The sequence below is a fragment of the Falco rusticolus genome, chromosome 3 (genome assembly GCF_015220075.1).
Source record: "Falco rusticolus isolate bFalRus1 chromosome 3, bFalRus1.pri, whole genome shotgun sequence".
NCBI lineage: Eukaryota > Metazoa > Chordata > Aves > Falconiformes > Falconidae > Falco > Falco rusticolus.
In genome coordinates, this window is record NC_051189.1 from 104,273,004 (window position 1) to 104,300,562 (window position 27,559).

The following is a 27,559-nucleotide window of genomic DNA, read 5'->3' on the forward strand; positions in this document are numbered from 1 at the left end:
TGTTTCTCTGTCTGATGAAAGTCTGTCTTGTCCACTGGTCTGGATGGCTCTGGCGAGTGCCAGGGAGAGCCAGGACCCACTGGGAGGAGAGAGGGATCTTGATTCAGCATAGCCCGTTTCTGCGTGATTGGTATGTGCGTTGTTGGTCATCTCTTTCCGCTTCTCTCCCTACCCCAGACCCATCAGCCCCAAAATCCTGCGAGGAAATGAGCTGTGAGTTTGGGGCCTCGTGCGTGGAAGTCAACGGCTTTGCCCACTGTGAGTGCCCATCCCCGCTCTGCTCGGAGGCCAACATGACCAAGGTTTGTGGGAGAGGCAGCCGTGGGGGCTGAGTGGCCTGTGTGGGGACGTGTGGCTAGCTCAGTTGTGTTGGGCTGGCGGAGGCAGCGTGGGAGTCTGATGTCTCTTCCCCCACCCCCAAGAAGCAGGTGTGCACGTTCGATCGCAGTCTTCAGCACGTGGGGAGGGGTGACATGTGAGTCGTAGATGTCTCCCAGCAGAGCTGGATGCTCTGTGCCCCATCTGGCACCTCTGAGCCGCTCTGCTTCTTGGTCTTGGGTCTCTCTGTGCAGACCATCGCCTCTGCCTCAGGGGGACCCCTGCAAAGCCTCTGCTTCCAGCATTTAGAGACCGCTTTCTTTTGCCCAGCACCTGGAGGAGGACAGAGGCGCAGCTCACATTTCCCTTCTGCTTCCCAGGTGTGTGGCTCAGATGGTGTCACTTATGGGGACCAGTGCCAGCTGAAGACCATCGCTTGCCGGCAGGGACAGGTCATCACAGTGAAGCATGTGGGGCAGTGCCACGGTGAGTGTTTGCTGCTGTCAGTGCTGGGGCAGTGCCAGCTCTCTGGCCTGATGCTGGACCTGACGCTGGCTGCTTCCCTCTGCAGTTCCTCACTGTGCCGTGACCTCATGGCACAGCAGATGTGCTGCCCAGGGCAGGTGCCTGAGGGTTTGCAGCATGCTTCCAAGTGTCACGGCCAGCTTTTCCCAGACCTGCCCCCTCCTTACCTGCCCTGTCCTGCTGCTCCTTTCAGAGTCCATCACTCACACAAGCCACACGTCACCACCCACACCGCTGCCCACACTGCCCTTGGACAAGTTAATCCTTCCTCCGCCACTGCGGCTCACCACCCGGGCTCCAGAGCCCACCGAGGTGGCTGCCAGCTCCCTGCTGTTGGAAGCCAGGCCTACTGAAAGAGGTCACCCTACAACAAGGCGCATCACGACTGCCAGACCAGCCACTACACCATGGGTGACCCACGGGGTGTATAAGACCACTGTCCGCCCTCTCTCCACCGCACCAGTGGTCCTGGCCACCACCCAGCCTGCCTACGTTGAATCAGGCAGTGCAGAAGGCAGTGGAGACCAAGAGATGGGCATCAGCGGAGACCAGGAGTCTAGTGGGGCAGGCTCTGCTGGTGAGTGTGAGCTTCATCGGCTCAGCAGGTCGGTCGCGGGCTAAACCGTAGCCTGTCTCTCACGATGAAATGAAGCTGTCTCTCAGCCTTGTTCTCTGACACAGAGGTGAGGTCTTACCTCCTGCTGGCAAACGCTCCTCTTAATGCCCTGCAGGGGAAGAGGAGGTGGAGGAAAGCCAGGTAACTTCCACCCCAGCCATTGAGAGGGCGACATGTTACAACACCCCACTGGGATGCTGCTCTGATGGCAAGACTGCGGCTGCTGATGCGGAAGGCAGCAACTGTCCGGGTGAGTTTGTCCTCGGGGCTGAGCTCTGGGCTCCCTTTCGGCGGTCAGGGGTCAGGCTGAGCTCTTGCAGGGTGCAGGAGGGGGAGGGATGCCACTGAGAGATGCCCACCAGGAGAGCAGCACGGTGCTGTGCTTGCCCAGCTGGCAGCGAGCACGGTTCCTGTGTGCAGGCAGGGGGCTGCTGTGTCCCTGAGGGGACGTTCAAGGGGATGTGCTGAGCCGTGGGAGCTGGCAGACGTGCCCACCTGCCACAGCGCCCAGCAGCCAGCCCTAGTGCTTGGGTGGGTGGGTGCTGCTGTTCATGTGGGGAGCCAGGGCACTCTGCAGTTTTCTTCGTTTAGGTGACCATTTTCTTCATTGACTGCTACAGCCTTAAAAATTTGACCAGTGTTTTGCCCAGGCCTCTGCAGAGCTCACGACTGGCACTAGGGGGAATGAGGGAATTTCTTGGATTCCCATTTTATCTGTGCTGATGGCTGTGAAGGAAACTGGGCTGACCAGGACCCGTTTGGTGCCAGGGTAGGCGAGGAGAGCAGCAGTAGCCCCTGTGTCCCTGCTGGGCTTCCTGTGAAGTCTGAGCTTCTGGGCTCGCGCTGTGGTTGCTAGGGGTGCACAGTGCTCTCATGACCTAGGCAGGATCTGTCTTGCCTACTCGCAGTCCCTTCCACACCATGTTGAGTCCATATTGAGGAAACACTGAGCCACCTGTGCTCAGTCATGTATGTTGTACATGCATCCTTGTTACCCTAAGAATTGTTGCTCTGGAGCCGTCTCCCAGCTGTTTCCTCACTGCTCACTGAGGTCCTTTTTAACTGCTCCTGTTCCTTGGGGTTTCCAGCAGACTTCCCCTTTTCCTCTGGACACCTCCTTCCCCTTTTAACCCACGGAAGGACAGCTGCTGGGAACCTCCAGCATGGTTACCCACAGCGGGGATCTTTCTATAGCTGCCTCTGCACCCCACAGCTCCCCTAGAAGGAGCCACACTGTGGGTTCCTGTTGCAGTTTCGGTTTGGTTTTGCAAGGCTGGCCACAGCCTGTTAGCTGGCAGGGTCTCTGCTTCCCTTTCCCAGCACAGGTCTTCTCCTTGTCCAGAGTTCACATGTCACCTCCTCTGCCCTCTTCTGCATGCCCGTGTCTGATCCTGCCGTATTGACTATGTGCTGCTCTGGCTAACGTCTTTCTCTTGTTACTCAGCCAGTGCAGGGGGGCTGCTATCCGGGCCGGAGCTCAGAGGAAACCGTATGGTAAAAGCTGCCATCTCCAGCCTGGTCTTTGCCATCTGCTCCAGCACCCTCTGATACTAATCCTCCATGGCGCTCTCCCAGACCCATCCAGACTAACCCCAACACTGGCACTACCCGCACACTGCCATCACCCTTTCCCCCCAGGGACTCGAACGCTCCTTGCGGCTGTCAGCCACACGCCTGTCCCCTGCCCACAAGCCGACTAAAGGCGTTTTGTCTTGTTTACCCTCCCTCCCATAGCTACCAAAGTCTTCCAAGGAGTCCTCATCTTGGAGGAGGTGGAAGGCCAGGAGCTGTTCTACACACCGGAGATGGCTGACCCCAAGTCAGAGCTCTTTGGGGAGACGGCCAGGAGCATTGAGAGCGCGGTGAGTTCTTTGCATTGACCTAGGGTCTGGCTAGGGTTTTTCTGGCCTCAGCAAAAGAAGAGAGGACCCTGCCCACCCCTGCCTGTGCTGTGGTGGGCAGACAGCTAAACCCCAAATATTCACCTCCAGAAGCAACTGGCTGAAGCGAGCAGGCTTTCTCTGAGCTGCTGCTCATCAGCAGGCTTGTCTGTTCCAGTGGCCGGGTTCCTACGGGAAGCCAGCCTGTGGCATGCTCACTGTGGCTGCTCAGGTGTTAACATGCATGCATGCACACAGCTCAGCCTCCTGAGCCTCTGCTTGACCCCAGCTTGTAGAAAATGAGGTGAAATGGGGATGTAACAAGGCAGGTATCACTCAGACTCCCCCACACAGCGGGCAATACAGCTGCATGAACCAGTGCTTCTCTTCCACTCCTGCTGCTCAGCAGGAGAGACAGGCAGCAAATCAACAGCTGTCAAGCCCGCTCTGGGGAAGGAGCCCTTCTCCCCATCCGCCTGCCCAGGCCCCTCTTCTGCCCCCCAGCTGCACTGCACATTGCAAGGCATTGCCCAGGCCGCATTCCCCGGACTGGGGAACACTTCTAGCACCCAGCCTGGCCTCCTCACTACAGCAGCAATGCCATATTCTGCTGGAAAAATCAGGCCAGGATTAGCACCCCTTACTTCCATCGCCAACGCCTTTGCCGCTGATGGAAGAGGGAAATCACAGGAATTTTCTTCCTCTGTGCTCACCCACTTCAACTAAGGGTAAGTTGCAGCGTGCTGCCAGGACATCTGCCTGCAGCAGAGCCAGGCAGCGGAGCTCCTGCTGCATCTTGGCTGTGTTTGGGCCCTGGTACTGCCACAAGAGCTGTGGTCAGTACCTGTGTCCTCGTCACCCTGAAATGGGAATCCCTGCCCACGGCAGCCCCCTGGGAGAGTGCCTGTATTCCTCCTGCCACACCTGCCCTGCGCTCCCGGCTCCCCTGCGGGTGGGCACTCAGGGGGGCAAGGGGAGATGTGGTGGAGGGCAGATGGCTGCAGGGAGGACTGTACTTACGCGGGGATCTCATTGGTCAGGTGGCTTGAAAACAAAGAAACAAGGACACTGAGAAGAGACAGACAGACAGAGACTGACAAACAACAGCTCAACAGAGGTGCCCTCCCAGGCAGGGTGCTAGGGCAGCAGGGGGTCGGAGGGTGCAAGATGCAGATTGATGGAGCCTGATCCAACACCCTGTCTCAGTGCCACGGAGCTGGGAATTAGCCCCGGGGGCTGCAGGAGCACATTGCTGAGGAAGGGTACCAAGCCAGACCGCAGTGGACCGAGAGTCTCCTGTTGGAGAAATACCCAGTCCAGGGGCTGAGGACCTCAGTCCACAGCTGTGTAGCAAGCCCTGCTCACCTGCCTGCTGCACTTCATTCCAGCCACACTGCCAAAGAGGGGACTGAGCGCTGCCTGCTTGCTGAGCGCTGCTCCCCGGGTGCGCAGTCTGTAGTACCCTGTGCCAACGCCACCCTCCGCAGCTGCAGATGCTCTGTCGTCCCAACCAGGGGAACCACCGTGGGTTTCCTCCTGCTTTGCCTTCTCACTCGCAATAGCTTCTGGGGAGGCAGTGGCCTGTCATAGCTGTCTGTCAAATCGGAGCACAGAGACCTATCTGCAAAACGTGTTGAGTACCTTGGAGGAGCATTGCATCATGTTGGGTCTGGTGGTTTTTTTTGAGATGGGCTTAACCTACAAAAGCTGGAAGTGAACATGGGTTATTGTCAGGGCCAATGCCTTTGTGGGGTGGGCACTTAAAAGAGTGTAAGGAAATGATGCACCAGTTCTAAAAGGTGCCCTCTGTGAATTTGTCCGATCGCTTTTTAATCTACATGTGTTATTAGCCTCTGCCACATGCTGTGTCTCAGTGGGTTCCATCCTTTGTTATGTTTTGGACCAAAAGTTATCCTTTCTCAGCTTGATCTTGGTGATGGAGCTGTTTAGATGAGAAGTTCTGCCTTAACACCCTGGATTTCCCAAAGTGTCCATACCTCCATGAAGAGCCCTTAGGCAAAAATGTATCCAAAACCCCTTTGCCCCCCCAGTTCAGCTACACAACTTGGGAAGCTGCTTGTGTAAACTCAAGTCTCCCACCTTTAGGAAGAACTCCCCTGCATTGCCAGCTCCTGGAGTAGGCGGACTTTGCGTGGCGATGTGTGTACATATGGGTATGCCAAGGAAGCACTGGATGGGGTAGCAACATTCTACTGTAGCCTGCAGTGTGGCACAGCAAATACAAAGCATCTTTGCAAGGAGATTAACATATTCAGAGCTGGTTCCAAGCTGCACTTAGAAGTTGGCAAGCCCTTGGTACAGTCATATAAGCAGATGTGTGCCTGGCATATGGACCATATGGTTCATGCAGTTCTGTATCACAATAGCAATATTTCCCAATACAACAGTGACTTCTATCCGAGGATACAAACACGCACACGAAAGCTTCATTCACACGTTCGTGCATTCTCCCCTCCCCAGCAAGGCAAGAGACGCTGCTGGCTTCTGTCTTCCCAGGCTGGGGGAAATGAAGGCATGGCACAGGCACATGGCTGGGCTGAGGGTTCCTGCCCCAGCCCCGTGCTGCAGAGACCTGTTGTCCCCGTGCAACGTGCCTGCAAATGCCCATGGATGCGATATGCTCCTTTACCCCTCTGAGATCACTGTGCCCGAATTTATAGGAGGAGGCTATACCGTGAGACCATTAGTCAGTTAATTACTTTCTTTTCTGCCTTTGCCGTGAAGCCGAGGGAGGGAAGCGGTGGCCTCTAGCTGTGACAGCTGCTGGTCCGATGTGAGTCTGGAGAGGTAGCTAGCAGGGGTGTTACAGCCCCGACTTTCTGTAAGCCTTGGGCTGTCACTGTCTCCTTCGTGTGACTTCAGACAAATCCTGCAATGTCTGAGAGCCAAGTTTTAAAAGGCAGTCAGGTACTTAAAGATGCAGAATGGTGCTTTATGGGATTTTCCAAAGTGCCTAAGCAGGTTTACAGAGCTTTAGAAGAGATCACTAAGACTTAGATGCCACACAGTAAAAAATCCCTATATGAACTGCAAGGTGTCTCTGGTCTGGCTCTGTTCCATTCTTTTTCACAGCTATGGTGGGGATAGCTCGCCTTCCCCACACTATTTCGGGATCCTGTTCTTACCTTTTGACTGCGGGCCATAAAGAATAGGGACCGCCTGAAATGATTGCCCTGCACAACGGTGCCCTGTTCTCTGTGTGGTCAGTGGGATGTCTTGCAAAGGTTTGGATGCAAACCCGTGTGGGTTGAAACCAAGGAGACTCGGTGAGACTCAAGATCTTTTACTGAAAGGACAGATGTTCTAGGATCTCCCCATTAACTGGTTTGTTTATCTTTTCTCCTTCACCTCCGACCAACTAGCTGGATGAGCTTTTCCGCAATTCTGACGTTAAGAAGGATTTCAAGAGTATCCGTGTCCGAGACCTGGGGCAGAGCAGCGCTGTCCGTGTCATTGTGGAGTCCCACTTTGACCCAGGTAGGAGCCTTCCCGGTGCTGATGCACTGTGGCGTGTGCCTGAGGAGAGGGCAGGTGCTCCCAGTGGGGCTGCCGGCCTGAGAAACACATGTGCTGCGAGGAGCATGAAAGAACCTTATTAAAATTTGCTGGGGCTATGTCTTCTGTCCAGCAAAATCAACAGATGCTGTGAGAAGAGCTGGGAGGAGGTGCACCCTGAGCTGGTGCCTGGAGGGCTGGGAGCATTTTCCTAGGGAAAGGGATGACTCAGATATAACATAGGGAGGTCGTGAGAGGGAAACTTCTAGGTGAGCCTGCATCTTCACCCTTGCCTTTCTCCTTTCTCCTCCTGGCTACCATCAGCCACTTCCTACACAGCAGCTGACGTCCAAGGGGCGCTGCTGAAGCAGATCAAAGCTTCCAAGAAGAAGACCATCCTGGTGAAGAAGCCCCAGCAGGAGCACGTCAAATTCATGGACTTCGGTGAGCCCCCTCTGTCTGCGGTCAGTCCCCCTCTCTTGGTTTAGGCTTTCAAACGGGCAGGCTGGCTCCTCTGGTCTTGCCAGGGCCTTTCATCTGTAGCAGTAACCCATCAAATGCTTCCCCAGACGGTGCTGCCCGGAGCCAGGGCCCGGAGGTTAGTCCATGTACCTGGACTTGTTCTCAGCTCAGCCCAGGGGAGCGATCCGTCTGAGCCTCTGGCTGCCGTCTCGCCCCAAAAGCCCAAGCAACTTTCCCAGCCCGCAGGGAGGGTTGCACAGCGCGAGCCTCCACCTGCCCTTTGCTGTGTTCCAGACTGGATCCCCAGGCTCTTCACCACCACTGTGACCACAACCACGGCCACCACCATGGCACCTGCCACCACCCGGCGATACACCACGGCCGCTGCTGCCACCACAGTCCACGTCCTGCGCCCAGATGCCGCGGGCCAACCCAGCAGCAAGACGGCAGGAGCTGCAAGCACCAAGAGACCCACCTCCACCCTCCCGGCCACCACCCGGTGGAAGCCCACGCGCCAGCCCCCTGCCACGAAGAAACCCATGCGGCCCTGCGACTCTCACCCCTGCCTGCACGGTGGCACCTGCGAGGATGACGGGAAGGAATTCACCTGCAGCTGCCCAGCCGGCAAAGGGGGAGCCGTCTGTGAGAAACGTACGTGTCTCTGACCCCTGTCTGTCAGTAGTCCAGCAAACTGCATTGACTGCATGGTGATGGAGAGACACGGGGGCAGGTGTGAACCCAGCCCCATCACCAGCACTGGCACTGCACGTGCACCGGGCAGGAGGCACCACAGGGGCCAGTTTAACCGGCTCCCTTAGCTCTGCCATGAACAGGTTGTACATGCACCATGCATTGTAAGAGGCGAGCACGGCAAGGCTGCAGGGTAAGAAGGTGCTGGGAGCAGTTTCTTCTTGGCTCCACTTCTGCTGTACTAGTGCCCTCAAGCATGGAAATTGTGAGCTGCTGCTTTTTTATCTTGGCTCACGGCATTGTCACTCGCAGCTTCTACAGCTAGTAACTGCTGGCTGGCGTAACTGAGAGACAGGTACTAACTGTCCTCTTGAACACCAGGAGATGTGCGCCGATAATTCAGGCTCTATTTCCCGGTGCTCAGAGCTTCTTAGCAAACAGCTGCAGGCTGGCAGCACGCTTAACCAGAGCTGCTGTTATTTACTGTGAGCTCCCACTGGTAGTCTGGTGTCACGCCAGGGGCTCTGGGCATTGTGAGTCCTTATTCCTGAAAAGCTTTTCCCTAAAGCTTGAGCTGGAGTGCTCAAAGCTGCTACTATATGTAGGTGTCCAGCCTTATTAATTTTAATAGGGCTTGGCCTTCCAGATCCCTTGGAAAATCTCAGCTACAATAAATAAAAGCCTGGAGTGATGAATGTAAGTCTGTCATGTGGGATTCTGGAAGGGACAGGTAAAAATTATCCAGGGAGCTGGGAAGTTGAGTTACAGGGAACTGTGTGCGCAGCGGAGCTCAGCTGACGGCACAGGGGATGTGCTAGCTGGGCATGGAAAGGACCGACAGCTCTGGTCCTTACCTGGGAGGAGCTGGCGGGGACAGCACCCTGAAGCCAAGTGCTTGGGAAGCGGTACCACAGATCTCTAAAGCCTGGGAGCAATCTCTGGGGGGCATGCCACCATGGGAGGAGTTGGTTGCTACCATTATGAGTGTCTAGGAGGTGGTGACAGGGGATGGTTGCACAGGAGCATTGACCCAGAGAGGAGAGCAAGCTTCTTTCTGTCATTTCACAAAAGCTCTCTTTGTATGAGTAGGAAAATGTTCATGGGCTCATGTCTGGCCTTTATCTGCTCTCTGTCCTTCTATTTCCTCCTCTACTTCATCCCCTCTTCCTATCTCTACCCTCCCTGGCTCTTGCAGCTATCAGGTACTTCATCCCCAGCTTTGGTGGCAAGTCCTACCTGGCCTTCAAGATGATGAAGGCGTACCACACCGTGCGCATCGCCATGGAGTTCAGGACTGTGGAGCTTGGCGGGCTGCTGCTCTACAACGGGCAGAACCGCGGCAAAGACTTCATTTCCCTGGCGCTGGTTGGCAGCTATGTGGAGCTCAGGTGGGTGTGCTTCCCCTCAGCCCTGCAGGATGTGAAAGAAGCAGAGGAGCCGTTCTTGCCAGAATGGTCCTTGCAGAACACCAGGAGGGTGCTGGGCTCAAACTTGGAGGATAAGAAACAGTAGCATCAAGTGAACAAGAACAGGAGGAGCATTTTTTCCAATGCAATAGGAATACTAAGGGCACTCATTCTCCTTGACACTTTTCAAGGAAGTTAATTTGCTTATTTCAGTCTGAAAGCTAAAAGGTGTGGGAGGTTGATTTTTTTGAGGAAGTGAGAAGTCTTTTTTTTGGCGCTGTTTTTGTACTGGAAAAAGAAATGCAGAGGAAAAAAGAAATGCAGAGGAAAAAAGAAAGGGAAAACGGCCCCAGAAATGTGAACTGAAATGAATTTTCCAGTTCCACAAGCCAAAGGTGCAGATTTGGAGTAAGGCGAGGTGGAGGGCAGATCTCTGGAGGCTGCAAAGCCCAGAGGAGCTCTCAGGCGGTCAGTTGTGATGCTCAGCAGGGGATGGTGCATGCAGCCTGATCCAGAGCTGGGGAGGGAGGGGGGCTCCTGAGTGCTCCCAGCTCCTCCCTGGGATGCAGCAGCCCCTGTGCCATGGCACAGATGCCACCTTTGTGCAGGTGGCAGAAGACACAGGCCTCCCCTCTTCTGCTCCAGGTTTAACACTGGCTCCGGCACGGGCGTCATCACCAGCAAAGTCCGTGTTGAGCCTGGCAAGTGGCACCAGTTAGTGGTGAACCGCAACCGCCGCAGCGGCATGCTGTCTGTCGATGGGGAGCCCCACGTCAGCGGGGAGAGCCCGACGGGCACTGACGGGCTCAACCTTGACACGGACCTGTTCATCGGGGGAGCGCCGGAGGACCAAATGGCTGTGTGAGTGAGGGCACTGGGTGCTGCCCTGGGTGTCACAGCATCCGCTGCTGCTGCGGGCAGAGCATCTGTGGTGGCTGCAGCTCCCTGCCTGCCAGTAGGCTTCAGGCAGTGGCTGGAGGGTTGTTGTAGAGTGGGGCTTCTCTGGGCCGGGGGGGCCTCTGAATGCCCTGCTGGGAAGCGCAGCCTGACCCAGATGCTTGGAGGGCCTCTGCATTTTTGTCCTCGGGGGACAAAACCCCCACCCACTTTGTCCTCTGTCCTTGCAGGGTGGCAGATCGTACCACAGCTACAGCTGGCCTGAAGGGCTGCATCCGTCTCCTGGACGTGAACAACCAGATGTACGACCTGCGGGAGAAAGGCAGTGATGTGCTGTATGGCAGCGGGGTGGGCGAGTGTGGCAACGACCCCTGTCACCCCAACCCCTGTCACCATGGTGGCATCTGTCATGTCAAGGAGGCAGAGATGTTCCACTGCGAGTGTCTCTACACCTACACTGGTACGGGGAAGGGGCTGCAGAGCGAGCATTGCTGGGGCTCCTGATCCCGCTGCCTGGCCCTGAAGGTTCTCACAGCCCCTGGGGCTCGTGTTATGAGCTACAGCGGGGAGGGATGTGGTGTGGAGTGTCAGCAGTGCATTAGAGGAGGAAGAATAGGATGAAGCTGCATCCAGTCAAGTCAATACATTGAGAACGTAGACCTGTTCGTATGCACATAAGGCAAGGGCCAGGATCTGTTCTCATGCGCAAAAAAGTTTCCTCTTGCATTTTAGGGGCATAGTCTGGCAAGGGTATCATCTGCCATTTCTGGGGTCCGCTGAGGGGGGCTTCTTGAGTCATGGGAACCCAACTGATTCTGGCAGGGCATTGGGAGACATCAGAGACATTTGTCTCTGGCCAGATCGTGCCTGATGGCTGTTGGTTTGGGATGCTGAGCTGACAGACTGCCTTTTCTGCTGCAGGCCCGACGTGTGCCGATGAGAGGAATCCCTGTGACCCTACGCCCTGCCACGTCTCTGCCACCTGTCTGGTGCTGCCAGAGGGAGGTGCCTTGTGCACCTGTCCCATGGGCCGGGAAGGAGACTTCTGCGAGCTAGGTGGGATGGGAGCTGGCAGAGGAGTGGGTCTGGGGAAGGGGGTGGAACTGAAGGTGCTGATTTCCCCAGCCTGGGTGGCCAGGAGGCCTTGCCCACTGTGCCTCTGGGGCACTGGCTGAAGCTGCTCTGCCTCCTCTTCCTCACCATTCCCTCATTTGTGCCCAGTGACAGAGCAGGACCACACCATGCCCTTCCTCCCGGAGTTCAATGGCTTCTCCTACCTGGAGCTGAATGGGCTGCAGACCTTCGTTCCTGACCTGCAGTAAGTGCCAGGGAATGGGAGAGGGGCAGGCGAGTGCATCGTCTGCGTGGCTGGTTCGGGGGAGAGAGCTCAGGCTCTGAGCCTCGCCTGTCACACGCTGGCTCTCCCCAGGGGTCTTCCCTTTTGCCTGCTGGAGCTCTTTTCCAGAGGAGCTGGCATCGCCAGAATGCCTGCAGCCAGGCTGAGCCAGCACTGCGCCCCATGTGCTTGGCATTACAACAGGCGGGGTAAATGGGCACCACAAAGCACCATCTCGAATGTGGCAGACGTGCCTCTTGCCTGGCAAGGATGCCTTACAGGGGCGGCATCTCTCTGCCGTACCTGTAGTCCCAGGCAGGCAGAAGTGTTCCAAGGGCTTGGCACATGGGGCCAAGGGAAGAGAGTGCATGGGCAGCTGGATTGGAGAGTATCCATAATCCTTCTCTCCTCAGGGACAAAATGTCCATGGAAGTTGTTTTCCTGGCCAAGAACCCCAGTGGCATGATCTTCTACAATGGCCAGAAGACAGATGGCAAAGGGGACTTTGTCTCTCTGGGCTTACACGATGGCTACCTGGAGTACAGATACGACCTGGGCAAAGGGGCAGCTGTGCTCAGGTAGGATGGGCTGCAGGCTGTAGAGCTGCTCATCATGGGGACGTGGCAGCGGAGGCCTGAGGGACAGCCTTAGGTGTCCAGCACTGGCTTTGAGCTCCCCTCCCAGAAAATCATAGAGTCGGGTTGGATTGGTTGAGTAGGTTGGAAAAGACCTTTAAAAGCTTCAAGTCCAACCATTAACCCAGCACTGCCAAGCCCACCGCTGAACCATGTCCTCAAGCACTGCATCTCTGCATTTTTTAAACACCTCCAGGGATGTTGATGCCACCACCTCCCTGGGCAGCCTGTTCCAATGCTTGGCCACCCTTTCAGTGAAGAAATTTTTCCTAATGTCCAATCTAAATCTCCCCTGGCATAGCTTGAGGCCATTTCATCTTGTCCTGTCAATTGTTACCTGGTAGAAGAGACTGACCCCAGCTTGCTACAGCCGCCTTTCAGGTAGCTGTAGGGAGCAATGAGGGGTCCCTGAGTCTCCTCCAGACTAGACACCCCCAGTTCGTAAGGAACCCTGGGAGGCAGGGGGGGAGCAGACTTCATACTGGCCTTGGCTGTTTGCAGTAATGGTTTTTGGTCAGCTGTCCCTCTGTGGGACAGAGCAAAGCTGGGCCTGTCCCTGGCTTGTGCCTCTTTCCCAGGCTAATGCCGGGCTGGCTGTGAGCAGGGGCAGCCCAAGCTGGCCGGGCTGCGGTGGCCTGGGCAGCCCAAGGTGGTCAGGGGAGGTTTACAGTGCTGTGTTTGCAGGTGGTGGTGGCAGAGCTCTCACCCGTGTGTCTTCTCCTCCCTTCTTATCACCAGGAGCAAAGAGCAGGTTCCCCTCAACACCTGGATAAGTGTCCTGTTGGAGAGGAATGGGCGCAAAGGAGTAATGAGGATCAACAATGGCGAGAGGGTGATGGGAGAGTCACCGGTAAGCTGATGGGGCCAGGAGGGAGAGCCCTCTGGGCTTCCAGCCTTGCTCCTGTCATGTGTGACATGAGCTGAGAAGTTCCCAGGCTCAAGGGCACCCTGTGGTGCATGTCTTCAAGGGCAGAGGAGGAGAGGGCAAGACCTGAGGAGAAAAGGATGCTGCGGGGCAGAGCTTGCCCGCCTCTCTTAGCCGCTCTGCAGCCTGGTACCGGTGCTGTAGGACCGCAGCTGCGCGCTTCTCCCAGCTCTTCCCCCTCCTTGCCCCTTGCCACGCAGAGCTGCAGCGCCTTCGCCAGTGACACGCATGCCCTGACTCCTGGGGGCCTTGGTTTCAGGAATGTGTTCGATGGAGCCCCCCCTCACACACGTGCACACGCCCCTTGGCCTTTGTTTGCAGGTCCTCGACTGTCCTTGTCGGGGTCGGTACCCAAGGCCCCCTGGCAGCCCGGGCTGCCGCCGTGTTGGCCCGTGGGGGTATCAGCCGGTGCCCTTGATGCTGGGTGCAGAGCTCAGCGGGAGGAGGTCACGGGGCAGTAGAAGCCCCGTTGCACTGTTGCTGCGGAACCCGTCAGTGCCTTCTCTCCTCTGTTTCCCAGCTGGCAGCCTACCTCTCTGACTTCTCCCTGTGCCCTGTCCCCTCTGCACTTCTGTCTCTGCACGAACAGCAGTTCCCTGGGTGTCATGGCAGGGCCGCTGGCCTTCCTTTCATCCACCTTTCCAGCAGGGAAACTGGTAATGCAGAAAAAGCCCCATCTGCTGCTGAACTCTTCCCTGAGATCCACATCATTCCTGCAAAAGAAGGGATTTCTTCCTCCCTTCACTCTCAGTGTCTCAAGCTTCTCTCCAGGCGAAGGCTACCCCGGCTGGCAGCGGCCCCTCCTGTTGCCTTCTCCAGCTCCCCTTCCCCTTCCCTGGATACCCCAGGCACTGGCTGCTGCAGTGGTCTTGCAGCCCCGCGTGTTACAATGTTACCCACTGATCTTCCTTTTTTCTCTCTCTCTTTCTCTCTCTCCCTTTGATTTTCATTCGTATTTTTCCCTCCCCTGCTGTCTGGATCCCAGAAATCCCGTAAGGTAAAGATAAGTATGACCCACTGCACCTCCATCTCATTTGCCATTGGCACGTTGTTCTTTTTCGTTTTCCATTCAGATCTCAGTGTCTCACCCACTCCCCTTCCCATCTGACCAAGCAGCTGTAGGATCTCTGTAGATTAGAGACACTTGTATCCTCTCCCATCATTAATTTCCAGCCAGTTACAGCATTTCAATTAATCTGGTCATGTTTCTTGTGTTAACTCCACAAAGCATTAGCTAGTGATTCATATAACTGCATCTTTGCCTCGCTGCTGTGCCTCGGGCTCCATCCCAGGTGCTCGGGAAGGGACATCGCTTCTGTTGTGTGCCAAGTGAACCATGTGGCTGAAGACTCACCTGGACTTTCTGTGCTGTGCAGTTGGGGCTGCAGGGTGACAGCAAGGAGGGAGCCTTTCTCCTCCAAACACACAGCCACGTGAGATGCAGGAGAACCTCCTCTAGCCATGTGCTGTAGGGGACCTGTAGCAGCTGGATGAATCCAAGCTAAATCCCTCCGGTATGCGTTTGGGTTTAAGCATTAGCCCTGGTGAGAGGGAAGCAATATTTGTTTACTTGGTTTTGGGAGCCACGCAGAACTGGAGGCCTCCACACCTGAGAGCATCTCCCCAAAATTAAATTCTCAGAAAATCTTTTCCTTGCGTGCCTGTTGGCAGGCAAGACCTTGCAGCTTGGCATGAGGAGGTTCACTGGAGGCCCGTTTCTCCCAGCACCCTTTAGACAGCCTGTTTGGTGCCAGATCCATGGAGCTCATCGCCTCCCTGTGCTCGGCACCGGCTCGTGCCGGCAGTGCTGTGGCTGGTGACCAGCCGTAGGTCCCGGTGGCAGGGCAGGGAAGGGCTGCAGGGCGTGCGGGACAGCTGGACTGGGGCAGTCCAGGGAACGGAGGAGGTGCAGATGTGGTCCCAAGCGGGATGCAGAGCCTAGCCTGCCTCTCCCTGCCTGGCCCACCTCCTGCCTGCCTGCCCTCGGGCAGGGCTGTCCTGCCCAGCCCCTGCAGAGGTGCCTGCAGCAGCCTTGCTGCAGGACACAGTCCGTGCCTTGAGGGAAGAAGGCAGTGAGTGGGGGAGCGCGGGGGGCAGGTGGCTGTTGCTTTCTTTCCCACCAGCCCGGCTTCTGGCTGTGCACGGGTGCCTGCTCCGCCTGCAGTGCTGCCCTGCTTGCAGCATCCTTTAGTCCCCGCGGAGCTGGGCCAAGTGCCCTGCTTGCAGCTTAGGGATAGCCTGGTGTCTTCTCCATGTCACCTTCTCCCCTGTCCTCCCCAGGTGCCTCACACCTTCCTGAACCTGAAGGAGCCGTTTTATGTTGGGGGAGCCCCTGATTTCAGCAAGCTAGCTCGAGCAGCCGCCATCTCCACCAGCTTCGATGGAGCTGTGCAGAGGGTAAGGCCTGACTGGGTGGCCCAGGGCAGGTGTCTGGCTGGGAGACGTGCCACCTGCATTGGCACCGCTAAAGGAGAGCAAGGACGAGCCTGGGTGGGCTGCCCCAGCCTGTGGGCCCATGTGCATGGGGGTACACCCAGTTGAAAAGGGGCAGAAGGGGAGATGGGCATGCATTACAGGAACACATGGGTCTGGCTTCCCATCTCCTCCTCCCCCCGAGGATATTGGCCTCTGTCCCCCCGCCAGCGCCGTGGAGAGGTGGGGCGGTGAACCCTGACCCTTGGGCTTCTTCTTGCTTATATCTGCCAGATCTCCATCAAGGGAGTGCCTGTGCTGAAGGAGCAGAACATCCGCAGCGCCATTGAGATCTCCCCCTTCCGAGGCCACCCCTGTACCCAGAAACCCAATCCTTGCCAGAACGGAGGCACTTGCAGCCCCCGGCTAGAGAGCTATGAGTGTGCCTGCCAGAGGGGCTTCTCTGGAGCTCACTGTGAGAAAGGTGAGGCTGCCAGGGTGGGGCTGGACGTGGACCCTCATCCACTAGCCAGACACGGCACTGAAACTGCTGGATGATTAGCTGGTGGCAGCAGGACAGCACACGGCTTGGGCCGAGCCTGGGGTCTTGTCCTTGTTGTGGCTGCTGGGAGGAACCCAGGGGAGACAAGCGGTGGCATTCGCAGGTTGGTGCTGTGGTGCAGCTGTGAAGTCGGGGCTATGTCGTTTCTCAGAAATGCAGGCGTTACACTGTATGCAGCAGGGCAAATGCTGCTGCCCACAGGTAGATCACCCAGCCCTGTCACCTCCTCCCGTCAGTGCACTGCGATCCTGTCTCATGTTGCTGTGCTCGGGGGGAGCAGCCTGGGGCCGGGAAATGTGGTTTGGTGCTGTAGCAGATTCACCTGGAGGGCCAGCGCAGCGCCTAGCTGTCTCCAGATCAGGGTTTCTTTCCTACGACCTCCCTGAGTTTAGCACCTGGGCCAGCACCAAGCCCCCGGGTTCCTCCCCAGCTTCAGCCAGGAAGCCAACAAGGCTGCAGATTCCATGGCAGCTGGCTGCAAAACAGGGAGATTGTCTGGACTCATGGGCTCTAAAGCCACAGTAAAGCTTTCCAGGGGCTTGCTCAGAGTGCCACAGTGCTGATGCGCTCCAAGGGATGGCAGGTTTGTGCATGCCTTCGTCCTGTTAGGATTGCGCAGTGTAAAGGGGGATTTTCCTAGTCTCTGAGGATGGACAGGCCATGCTACGTTGCCTGACAGCTCTTCTTTTTCCCACCTCCAGTGATCATTGAGAAGGCTGCTGGAGATGCAGAGGCCATTGCTTTTGATGGTAGGACATACATGGAGTACCACAATGCCGTGACGAAGAGGTAACTTGGCTGCTGAGCTGAACCAAGGACAAGAGAAGGAGTTAGGGCTGTTGGCAGGAGGAGGAGCTAGGGCTGAAGTCCGAGTGCAGCACTCAGAGGGGAGCAAGGCAAACTGGGGCTGTGAGCCATCACTTCCAGCCCTCACCCCTGAAGGAGCCTTGCTGGCAGAGGGCTTTCCCCACAATGGCAGTGCCTGGCCAGCTTCAGGTCTGGCTGCTCTCGTTCTGCAGCGTGTGTGCCACGTTCTGCGTTAGCAGAGTCTGGTTTGGAAGTGGGATGAAGCTGGCTGAGTGCAGCCCATGAAGGTGGTTAATGTGGCCCATGCCCTGCTCCTGGTCGTTGCCATTCTTTGCCCGCGTGCTCAGGAGCAGGTTGTGGGCTGGGTGAGCTGTGCTGAGGGGAGAGGTGTTCTGCCTGCCAGGTCCTTTGTCTCCCTGGCTGCACAGCAAGGGATGGGCTGTCGCTGCTGCAGGGACTGTCGAGCCTTCTCCAGCATCTGCTCGACCCTGACTCCCGGGGCTAGGAGTACGTGTTTAGGTGCTGTGGTTTCTGTGGCTGTACTGGTCCCTGGGGCTTCTCTCTCCAGGTGAGCAGGGCTTGCTACACAGCTGTGGACTGAGGTCCTCAGCCCCTGGACTGGGTATTTCTCCAACAGGAGACTCTCGGTCCACTGCGGTCTGGCTTGGTACCCTTCCTCAGCAATGTGCTCCTGCAGCCCCCGGGGCTAATTCCCAGCTCCGTGGCACTGAGACAGGGTGTTGGATCAGGCTCCATCAATCTGCATCTTGCACCCTCCGACCCCCTGCTGCCCTAGCACCCTGCCTGGGAGGGCACCTCTGTTGAGCTGTTGTTTGTCGGTCTCTGTCTGTCTGTCTCTTCTCAGTGTCCTTGTTTCTTTGTTTTCAAGCCACCTGACCAATGAGATCCCCGCGTAAGTACAGTCCTCCCTGCAGCCATCTGCCCTCCACCACATCTCCCCTTGCCCCCCTGAGTGCCCACCCGCAGGGGAGCCGGGAGCGCAGGGCAGGTGTGGCAGGAGGAATACAGGCACTCTCCCAGGGGGTTGCCATGGGCAGGGATTCCCGTTTCAGGGTGACGAGGACACAGGTACTGACCACAGCTCTTGTGGCAGTACCAGGGCCCAAACACAGCCAAGATGCAGCAGGAGCTCCGCTGCCTGGCTCTGCAGCAGGCAGATGTCCTGGCAGCACGCTGCAACTTACCCTTAGTTGAAGTGGGTGAGCACAGAGGAAGAAAATTCCTGTGATTTCCCTCTTCCATCAGCGGCAAAGGCGTTGGCGATGGAAGTAAGGGGTGCTAATCCTGGCCTGATTTTTCCAGCAGAATATGGCATTGCTGCTGTAGTGAGGAGGCCAGGCTGGGTGCTAGAAGTGTTCCCCAGTCCGGGGAATGCGGCCTGGGCAATGCCTTGCAATGTGCAGTGCAGCTGGGGGGCAGAAGAGGGGCCTGGGCAGGCGGATGGGGAGAAGGGCTCCTTCCCCAGAGCGGGCTTGACAGCTGTTGATTTGCTGCCTGTCTCTCCTGCTGTAGCAGCAGGAGTGGAAGAGAAGCACTGGTTCATGCAGCTGTATTGCCCGCTGTGTGGGGGAGTCTGAGTGATACCTGCCTTGTTACATCCCCATTTCACCTCATTTTCTACAAGCTGGGGTCAGGCAGAGGCTCAGGAGGCTGAGCTGTGTGCATGCATGCATGTTAACACCTGAGGAGCCACAGAGCCCATCTCCTGCATGTTCATGACGGTTTGGGAGGTGCTGTGGTGTTTTGGAAAGGGCTTTTTAGGAGCCAAGTATCCTCCTGAGCTAGACAGTGCCCTATAGCCACGAGGGGCATGTAGCGGCCTGCACGACTACTCTGCCACGTGGCAGAGTGCCCAGCTGTCCCTCTGTGCAGACATGAGCCACATCCCTGCAGATGAGCAGAAACCTGCTACCTTTGTGTCCTGCCTCTCCCAGTGCTCTGCAAAGGGAAGGTCACCGTTCCCAGCCTTGTTCCGGCCCAAGCCAGCCTATTTTGGCTGTGCATGCCCCATCCTGCAAGAGAGCTTAGCACTTCTCCCCAGATCCCTCTGCTGGGACTTGGCCGCAGCACTCAGTGGCCCTGCCAGGACCAAAGGACCCATTGGGCTGCCCATAAAAAGTAGTTTCTTCTGCCTCCAGGCAGACACCAGGGTGTGCCTTGGGCAGGACTAACGTCCCAATTGCTTCTCTGGGCTCTGCTGGCCATGACATGCCCATACTTTTTTTTTTTTTTTTTCCTGTGAACATACATTTTTATATATACGTCTTGTTGGAGCTGATTGTAATGCCAGCCTGTAGCCCCTAACACCCCCAGGCAGTGCCAGCAGGACAGCTGGAGTCCTGGGTTTCCCCTTCTCCATGCACGTCCCACTGCCCAAGTGCCCCAAGGCTGACTCAGAGGCCTTGTGTGACCCTATCTAGCTCGGTGGGGGCCTGCTCTGTGGCGTCCCCAAGAACCAGCCTGAGACCTGCCTGAAGATCTGCCCAGGAAGGGGTCCTGGTGCAGGGCCATGGACCAAAAGCTCCGTTCCCCCAGCAGCGCTTCCCTCTGTCCTGCCAGTAGGGCAGCAGGGGTGACTGGCAGGAGCACTGATCGCCCTGCCCGGGGGAGCATTGCAGAGACCCTGCCCGGTGGGACAGGGCTGCATTCTCGTTGGCATTATTATGCTCAGCCTGGCTAAGCAACAACTTGGAAACTTGTCTCACTGGCTTGAGGAAACGCAGCCCCAGGGACGGTGGCTGAGGCTTCCTGCTCGTGCTGGGTGGTTTTCTCAGCTTGAGCGTCGTGTAGGGTGAAGAGCTGTTGCAGTTGAGCGGGGCTGTTCCCTGTCTGTGAGCGGGGTGGGAGGGAAGGGTCTCCTCTGCTGTCCTGCGCTTATCGCATGCTCCCCTTTCTTCCTGCATCTAAGTCCCGAAGCGCTGGACTATCCTGTGGAGCCCAGGTGAGTCTGTGCCAGGCTTTCAGCTCGTGTGTCTCGTGCTCTGCTGTTGCTGCATCAGCATGTCTCTGTCCCCCTGCGTGTTCTGTGTGTCCATACCCTTGGCTTTTTATTTATAAGGGATACAGCTCTGCAGGTGATGGGAGTAAACATGAAGGAAGCCCTGTCTCTCCAAGCATAGGAACAGCAGCTCCTGTGTGGCTGCAGCTCTGCCCCTTGCTCTTGGGGACTAGACAGCAAATAGCTGCAAGTGAGGGGAGAGGCCAAGCTGCCTTGACAATACAGCAGGCTGCATGCAGAGCCCTTGTCCAGCCCTTTGGGCACAGTGTCCCTTGGGAATAAAAAGCTGTCTGTGTTGCCCGTGTTGTCTGGTCTGTGTGTGCACATGTGTCAGCAGTGTGTCTCAGAGCATCCCAGGAGAGTGGATGGTGACTCCATATGGCAACTTCACCTGTCACCAGGAGCCTTTTGCCTGTTCCAAAAGGGACTGAGCAAAGATGGGGATGCCAATGTGGGAGAAACCCTGTCCTCCCTTCATTCCTCCCTTGGGAAAAGACACTGCATCTAGGAGTAAGAAGGCTTTGCTGCCTCTGTGGACAGTCTCCAACCCCTTCAAACCACAGGGTGCTCATCGTCTCACAGTCCCCAGCCTTGGGTTCCCGTGTGGCTTTTGTCAAGCAGAGGCAGCAGTAGAGCACGTACCTCTGAGGCTGGTGGCTGTGTGGTGATGGCGTGGGGAGCGGTGGTCCCCAGGCACCCCAGCTCTGCTTGCACCTTGGATGCCTGCCAGCAGGATAGTGAAATGGTGCTTGACCCCAGCACAGCTGCTGGTCGCAGCCCTCCCCATGTGGCCAACAGAGCCCCCTTTGTTCTGACCTCTCTCAAATCAGAGGCAGCTCTGTGGGGAAAACCCTTCTGCTGGCCAGACTGGGGCCAGCCTGGTGCTGTTGACCAACCCACATAACCCTGCTCTTCCTTCAGCATCTGCATATGAGGAGGCAAAACCAAGACTTGCGTATCGCAGCTTGCAGGGGTTGATGTACATGAACTTTATGCTTAGGGAGGGCAAAAGCAAGGGGCAATAGCCCCAGACTGTGTCTTTAAAGGTTCAAGCTGGATGTAGGGGGAAACACTTCATGCCCAGGAGAACGGTGCAGCCCCCTCTCAGGTCAGCAGGAGGATGAAGGAGCTCCAGTCCCCGTGTTCCCAAGCTCAGCTGGGCAGAGCCACAGCTGCCCTTGTCTAGCAGTGGTGCTGCTCTGAGCAGGAGCTGGGTTAGAGACCTCCAGAGGGCCATTGCTTTGATCCTGTGGCATGGTTTAGAGCGTTCCATCTGCTCCCCCTGCCATGCGCCAGGCCGCCTGAGCAGGCTTGGGATGTTGCAAAGGCCGCGACCCCTCAAGTGCAGCAGGTAGGGACTGAGACCCCGTGCATAGCCCGATGCCAAAGGTTGATTGAAGGTTACCCTCAGCAGGTGAGCTAGTTGACTGGGAACAGCAGAGAAGGCTGCTCTGAGGAGCTGCCTGCCTGCCTGTTGCTTTTGTAGCCATGTCTTTAACTCCGCTCTGTCTTCTTCCCTGCTCCCATCTGCCCTGCAGCGAGAAGGCCCTGCAATCCAACCACTTCGAACTAAGCATCAAAACAGAAGCCACTCAGGGGCTGATCCTGTGGAGCGGGAAGGGGCTGGAGCGATCAGACTACATCGCCCTCGCCATAGTGGATGGCTTTGTACAGATGACCTACGACCTCGGCTCCAAGCCTGTCATCCTACGATCCACGGTCCCAGTCAACACCAACCAGTGGATTCACATCAAAGCGTACAGGTGTGAAGGCTGGCAGGAGGGGGGAGCAGGGCCGTGGCAGGCTGCTGTGGGATGGGCAAGCTGGGAACTAGGGAGCCTGAGTCATGGCCGTGGCTCCGTGCCCTGTGATCCCCGAGGGTCACTCCTCTTCTTGGATAATAATAGAGGAGAGGCATGTGGGCAGTGCTGCGCTGGAGGGGTGCGTGTTGTGGCACGCCTGGAAATGTCAAAGGGGCAGGCTCAAGGAGGTACGAAAGGTTCATGCCTTTTATTTTAGCTGGCTGAGGGTTTGACATTCTGTTCATGTTGAGCCTGAGCCGTCTCTTTTATTTTTATTGGTGGTGGGAGTGGTGAGCGGGTCATGCGGCTGGCATGCCGGGGATTTCTGCTGGTGGCTCTGGAGGGTGCGAGGGGAAGCTGTGGCTGCTGGCAGGGCCGGCAGCGGGGCGGTGGGATGCGCGGGGGATGCCGGAGGGGAGTGCTCGCCACTGCTGCGCGGTGCTCCAAGGACCGAGGACCGTGCTGTGCTACGTGGCCCGAGGGAGAGCTCTGCTCCCTGCTCTGCTCCAGGCGGAGTAGGGCTGACGGTGCCCAGCGTTTGGCTTTAGTGTAAAGCAGAGGGCAGCTCTGGGCTTTCCCTCTAAGGTTGCTAATCATCTTCTGTTTCTTCCTCCCTCCCTCCGGGAGCAGGGTACAGAGAGAAGGTTCCCTTCAAGTCGGCAACGAAGCCCCCATTGCTGGCTCCTCTCCGCTTGGTGCAACACAGCTAGATACAGATGGGGCCCTGTGGCTGGGTGAGTCGGTGTGCAAAGGGTGAACCTCCCCTGCGCCCCTTGCTGAGGGGCCCAGAGCTGGAGCTGGGATGCTGATGCTCCCTCACTTGTGTCAATGCAACACCTTTGCCTCCCAAGTGGCTTTGACAGGTTTGACGTTAAAAGTCCCTTACTTGTTCTCTGCCTGCTAGGGCAGGATGCTAGCGGCAGATGAGGGACAAAGGGTTGGATTTACCAAATGCCAGCCCTTTCCATGTCACCGTGTCCCCTGAGGGGAGCACCCTCTCCCTCTTCAGCCTGGGAGTGCTCCCGCCTGCCCAGTTCCCACACATGTGGAAGCCTCTGTCAGCTCACGAGCCTCCCAAATGCTACTTGCTTGGGTAACTTGGGTTCCCAAGGGTGAAATGGCTGAATGGGGAGAAGGGTACTTCTGTCTGGAAATACGGAAATACCCAGGCTTTGAATGTTGCTTATTTGCGTAACAGAATAAGCAGGCATGCCAGAGCGTGCCCCTGTCTGCAGCAGTCAGTTCCATTTGTGTTGACATAAGTATTTTGATCCTGCAAACAGAGTTTGGCCCATTGCATCGATCTCGTACTGCCTGTGGCGGATCTGCCAGCACAGACAGAGGTTAGATTTGTCCCGTAACAGCTTAAATAGGCAAGAAATCCACCCACAAGCGCAGGATAATTGTGCTTTAACTACAACCAGTACGAATCTGAGCTAAGTGGATGGTAAAGTCCGTTTTGGAGCCCAAAGGGATGAAGGAAGGATGCCCAGTGATCGGGGATGCTGCAGGTCCTGGGCTTTGCTCATCCCTTGAGGAACTTGCATGGCTCAGCTCTCCATCTGTAAGTTTAGGACTGGGCTTCTCCTCAGGCAGGTGCCGTGGCAGTCCTAGTGTTCCTGATTGCAAGGGGCCGCAAGGACCACAGAAATCCATGGCAGAAATGTTCATTTGGGGATTTCGATCACCTGTAATGAAGAAACAGTAAATTAGATTGTATTTACACTTTTCGGAAGCATCTGTTCTTATCTTCCCAGTCGAAGCCTGTAGTTTCAGGTCTAAGCTGACTTCAGAGGAGTTCATATTCAAAAACGTAGCCTTACCTCTGAGAAGGCAGTGTCCCAGGTGCCTAGAAATCAACCTAGAAGTTACGTGGAAAGCAAAATTTTTCCATGAGAAAATTGCTTGGCTTTCCCACTGGCTTTTCCAAAGGTTGTGTTTGCAATCAGCCCTTTGTAATTTCAGGGCCTGGAATGAGCCATAGCTGACATTTCAGTAACTGAAACAAAATGCAGTTTGAATTTGGGACCAACCTCCAAGGAAATGAAGTATTTTAAGTTCAGCTGGTATTTTAGAATTCAAGTTACTGTTTTAATGGGAAACCTGTATGTATTGGTTGGAAGTGGCATTTCTCTGACTCGAGTGGAAATAAGTACTAGCCAGTAAAGAGGTTTTTCCCCTGCTGTGGTAAAGGTATTCCCGGCAGCACCTGCATGCACGACGCTGCCTGGGGCAGGCTGCTGGCACAGCCATGTCCCCTGTCCTCCCCCCTGACCTTCTGCGCTGTCTCTTGCAGGGGGAATGGAGAAGCTGAGCGTGGCTCACAAGCTGCCCAAGGCCTACAGCACTGGCTTTATTGGCTGCATAAGGGACGTGATTGTCGACCGCCAAGAACTGCATCTGGTGGAGGACGCTTTAAACAACCCCACAATATTACACTGCTCAGCCAAATAGACCCCCAGAGACCCTTCCTTCTCCTTCCCTCCCTCCTGCCTATTGCTGTAATTATTTTCTATTTTTGTAAACTTATTGCTTTTTATATTTTGGGGGGAGGGGGGAAAGGGAGGGGAGGAAACACCTTTTCTTTTGGGTTATTTGTTCGGTTGCAGTCTATCCAGGTCAGTCAGACTCTAATCAAACAGCAGCAACAAAGAACAAACCTTGAACCAAGTCTCCAAGAAGTGACAGAAGAACATCCCCGTTGCACCTGCATTGTAAATCTTATTCATACTTGAAGCTTCTTTTCAGGTTATTTTTCCCCCTCCTTACTTGTGTTTTTGGGTTGTTGTTCACACCCGCGGGGGAAAGGATGCTGGTGCTGGCGAGACATGTGGCCTTCGTGGATTTGCTGCCTTCCCATCTCAGGCCTGGCCTCGGAAGTCCCCTCTGCCATGCTGGCTGAGTGGGGAAGCGGCCATCAGAGAAGTGGGAATTGCCACCCTGCTTTGGGGCCTGGCTCTGCCAAGCCTTCTCCTGGCCCTGTGTTCACCCCATCTCCCTCCTCTCGCCCCTTCCTCTCACTATAATTTATGTGTGTAAGGATCTCAAGTGCTTTTCTCCTTTATGCTCTGTTAAAATCAGGGATGCCGTGCACTGGAAGAGAGACCAAGGTCTGCTCTGAGCAGGCAGAAAAGCATTGCTCTTTGGTTGTCTTATGACTGTTTGCTGGACTGAGAGGTGCTGTGGGGGAAATGTTGATTTCTCTGTTGGCTCTCCTCCTCCTCCTCCTCTTGGACATGTGCAGAAGCAGCTGTGAAACCTCATTTCCACGCTTTGTGTTTATCCAGACATGTCCTAACCACCTGCTTGCCCTGGCTGCTCTTCCCAAGAGCTTCTGTGTACCGAGCATTGCCTTCCCGTGCACCAGCGAGAACTTGCAGCACGTCTTCAGGAGCTGGAAGTGCTCTCCCTCTTCCAGCGCTGTCAAATGGGCTGCGAGGGCAGGGGGACTGGGTCCCTTTTCACTTTAAAAAAGATCTGTTGGGTGTGTCCTTCCGTGACCCATGTCCATTTCCCAGCCTCCGGGCATGACGTGCCCTTTGTCTGCCATGAGGATGCTTGCAGCTGGCCAGCACGTGAATCTCTGTAGAGCTGGTAGAGCATCTCCGGTGAAGAACAATGGGAGTTTTACCTTTGACTTCAAGTTTTTTGCAATGCAGGGTCTTCCACACCATGATCAAAGCTCCTCTGGATACTGCCAGCCCAGCAGCAATAGCTTCAATGGAAATGGGAACGGGGCATGAGTCAGCTGTTGAGGCAGTAGTGACTGGCAGGAGGATTTTAAAGTGTTTTCTTCCTCCTGAAAGCAAATACTGTGGTGCCAGTTACAAAGCCAGTATGTGTGTCTCTGAATGAATGTATGTGTGTTTGCGAGTGTCTGTTAACCAGCACACATTTGCATGCAAACACTGAATCTCCTGTAAACAGGAGAAGAGCAAACGGATTGCAGCTGTGAAAGAAATTACCTACTCCATTCAGGTTCCTTCTCCGTGGGAAGAATTTACTGATGCTGCGTAGCATCTATGTCCCTTTCCACCACTGGGACACAGCCGTGTCCCTTTCCCACCCTGGGATGGCAGCTGGCAGTGCTCTCTGTAAAACCAGCCTTATGGAGCATACAGAATTCATCTGAAGGATCCTGCCAGGTATCAAGTGTTAATTAACATCTAGGGTGCCATCATTTTGCAGTTTTACCTTAAATTTCTAGCACACCTCATAGTGTACCTTTACAAAGCAGTGCACCCTTTAGAAATGTTGTTTCTTGGCACTAATTTGAACCACGAAGAGTCAAATTACTTTTCTCAGGGTGAGCTCTGAACACAGATGGTTTAACGAAGGGGAAGAACACAGTATAAAACCACTTGGGTTTCTTTTTTCTTTCTTCTTTTTTTTTTTTTTAATTAAAAATAATAATATGCCTAATCTATTGACATTCCTCTAAAAATCCAGTGGTTAAATATTTCACAGGGGCCTGTGCCTCTGTGGGATGGAGACTCCGCTCTCTGTGTGTGTGTGTGTGTGTGTGTGTGTGTGTAGCTGTGTGTGTGGCAATACCACATTTTAAGTGGCTACTGTATATAAATCGTGGTTGCTGGTGGGGGGTAACGTGACTGTGTTGTGAAAGGGATGGACTGCTGTATTTTGATCATGAGTTGTAGATGGACAGGGGCTAACTAGGACTGCAGGATGGGGTGGGATGGGAGGGAAGTGTGAGACCCTCGATCTGTGTTTTGAGAACGCAAGTTCTAGCTGGGCAATGCAACCGCGTTGGCTGAGACTGAGGGCTGGATGTGCCAACTCCAGAGGGGGAGGGGCATGCGCAGAGGAAGCTGCTAATTTTCTAGAATGCCACTGAAATGAAGCCTGGGTCACTGCAAAAAGGAAAAAGAAAAAAACAACTAAACAAAAACAAAAACTCTGTCTGCTTTTGCTGGGGCTTGGAAATGCCTTAAAACGGGACCTTGCGTCCTCGTCAAGCATCTTGAACCAAGGTCAGTTTCAGCGGTGCTCCCTAGGGGCTGTGCACTTAACTTTGGCTTTATTTTTAATAGCATTTATAACATGTATGTACAAGGAAAAAAAAAAAACAAAACATTGAGGTTTCTGTTTTTTTCTCTGGTGTTTTTTGTTTGGTTTGGTTTTTTTTTTTTTTGCTTTTTTTTTAAAAAAAAGATGTCCATGTGGCTTCATTTATAGGGTAAATTAATGACCATTGTGAACTGCTGTATGAATTCTGAAGGGCAATGCACAGTAGAGGAGCAGCATGATATAACCATTACTAACTTGTGTCTTTCGTCAATCACCATGAAATAAAGTTTGAAAACTATTAAATATGTTTTTAAGGGGCCTGTTGCTTTTTTATTCTTTTTGTACTGTGTGCCTCATGTTTGCTCACTGATGTATATCCGTCTCCTGGGCAGATACTGTGTGAAGTCAAATCTGCATCTCCCTTTCTGTTTCCCTTGGAACCACCGTGGCTCATGCAGGTAGCTGCTGAACCTCCTAAATGCAGCCTCTTCGTGAGCGCCAACCTGAGCTCTAGCCACCCAGTGTTTGGAGGAGAAAGACTCCTGTGTGTCTTCACTTCCCCTCCTTTGTGGCCCTCTGATTGCACCCTGGTTTCACTTTTTCCAGCATCCACCGGCTTGTTCTTCGCTGTGCATGCTTTTATCGCCTCTCCTTAGGGAGTGTTTTCAGAAGAGGCTTTGTATCCTGTTGGCATCACACCATGTCTGTAGAGGAATGAAGGTA

At 55.3% G+C, this 27,559-nt stretch overlaps 1 protein-coding gene across 4 annotated transcripts in view; it reads left to right on the forward strand.

Moving 5' to 3' along the window:
* Positions 1-27,143, forward strand: part of AGRN (agrin) — a 129,025-nt gene extending 101,882 nt beyond the window's left edge. For 2 of the 4 annotated variants that reach the window (XM_037381072.1, XM_037381074.1), the window contains 22 exons: positions 178-302; positions 699-804; positions 1,037-1,420; positions 1,575-1,709; positions 3,194-3,321; positions 6,723-6,837; positions 7,180-7,299; positions 7,612-7,968; positions 9,203-9,395; positions 10,059-10,274; positions 10,541-10,770; positions 11,232-11,366; positions 11,532-11,628; positions 12,060-12,224; positions 13,020-13,131; positions 14,192-14,203; positions 15,487-15,603; positions 15,913-16,102; positions 16,882-16,969; positions 21,545-21,769; positions 22,439-22,542; positions 24,105-27,143. In XM_037381072.1, the coding sequence (XP_037236969.1) occupies positions 178-302; positions 699-804; positions 1,037-1,420; positions 1,575-1,709; positions 3,194-3,321; positions 6,723-6,837; positions 7,180-7,299; positions 7,612-7,968; positions 9,203-9,395; positions 10,059-10,274; positions 10,541-10,770; positions 11,232-11,366; positions 11,532-11,628; positions 12,060-12,224; positions 13,020-13,131; positions 14,192-14,203; positions 15,487-15,603; positions 15,913-16,102; positions 16,882-16,969; positions 21,545-21,769; positions 22,439-22,542; positions 24,105-24,262 (3,512 nt within the window). In that variant the 3' untranslated portion in view covers positions 24,263-27,143. The remainder of the gene's footprint in view (positions 1-177; positions 303-698; positions 805-1,036; positions 1,421-1,574; positions 1,710-3,193; positions 3,322-6,722; positions 6,838-7,179; positions 7,300-7,611; positions 7,969-9,202; positions 9,396-10,058; positions 10,275-10,540; positions 10,771-11,231; positions 11,367-11,531; positions 11,629-12,059; positions 12,225-13,019; positions 13,132-14,191; positions 14,204-15,486; positions 15,604-15,912; positions 16,103-16,881; positions 16,970-21,544; positions 21,770-22,438; positions 22,543-24,104) is intronic. The other 2 variants (XM_037381073.1, XM_037381075.1) reach the window with 1 other exon arrangement.
* Positions 27,144-27,559: the final 416 nt, after the last annotated feature.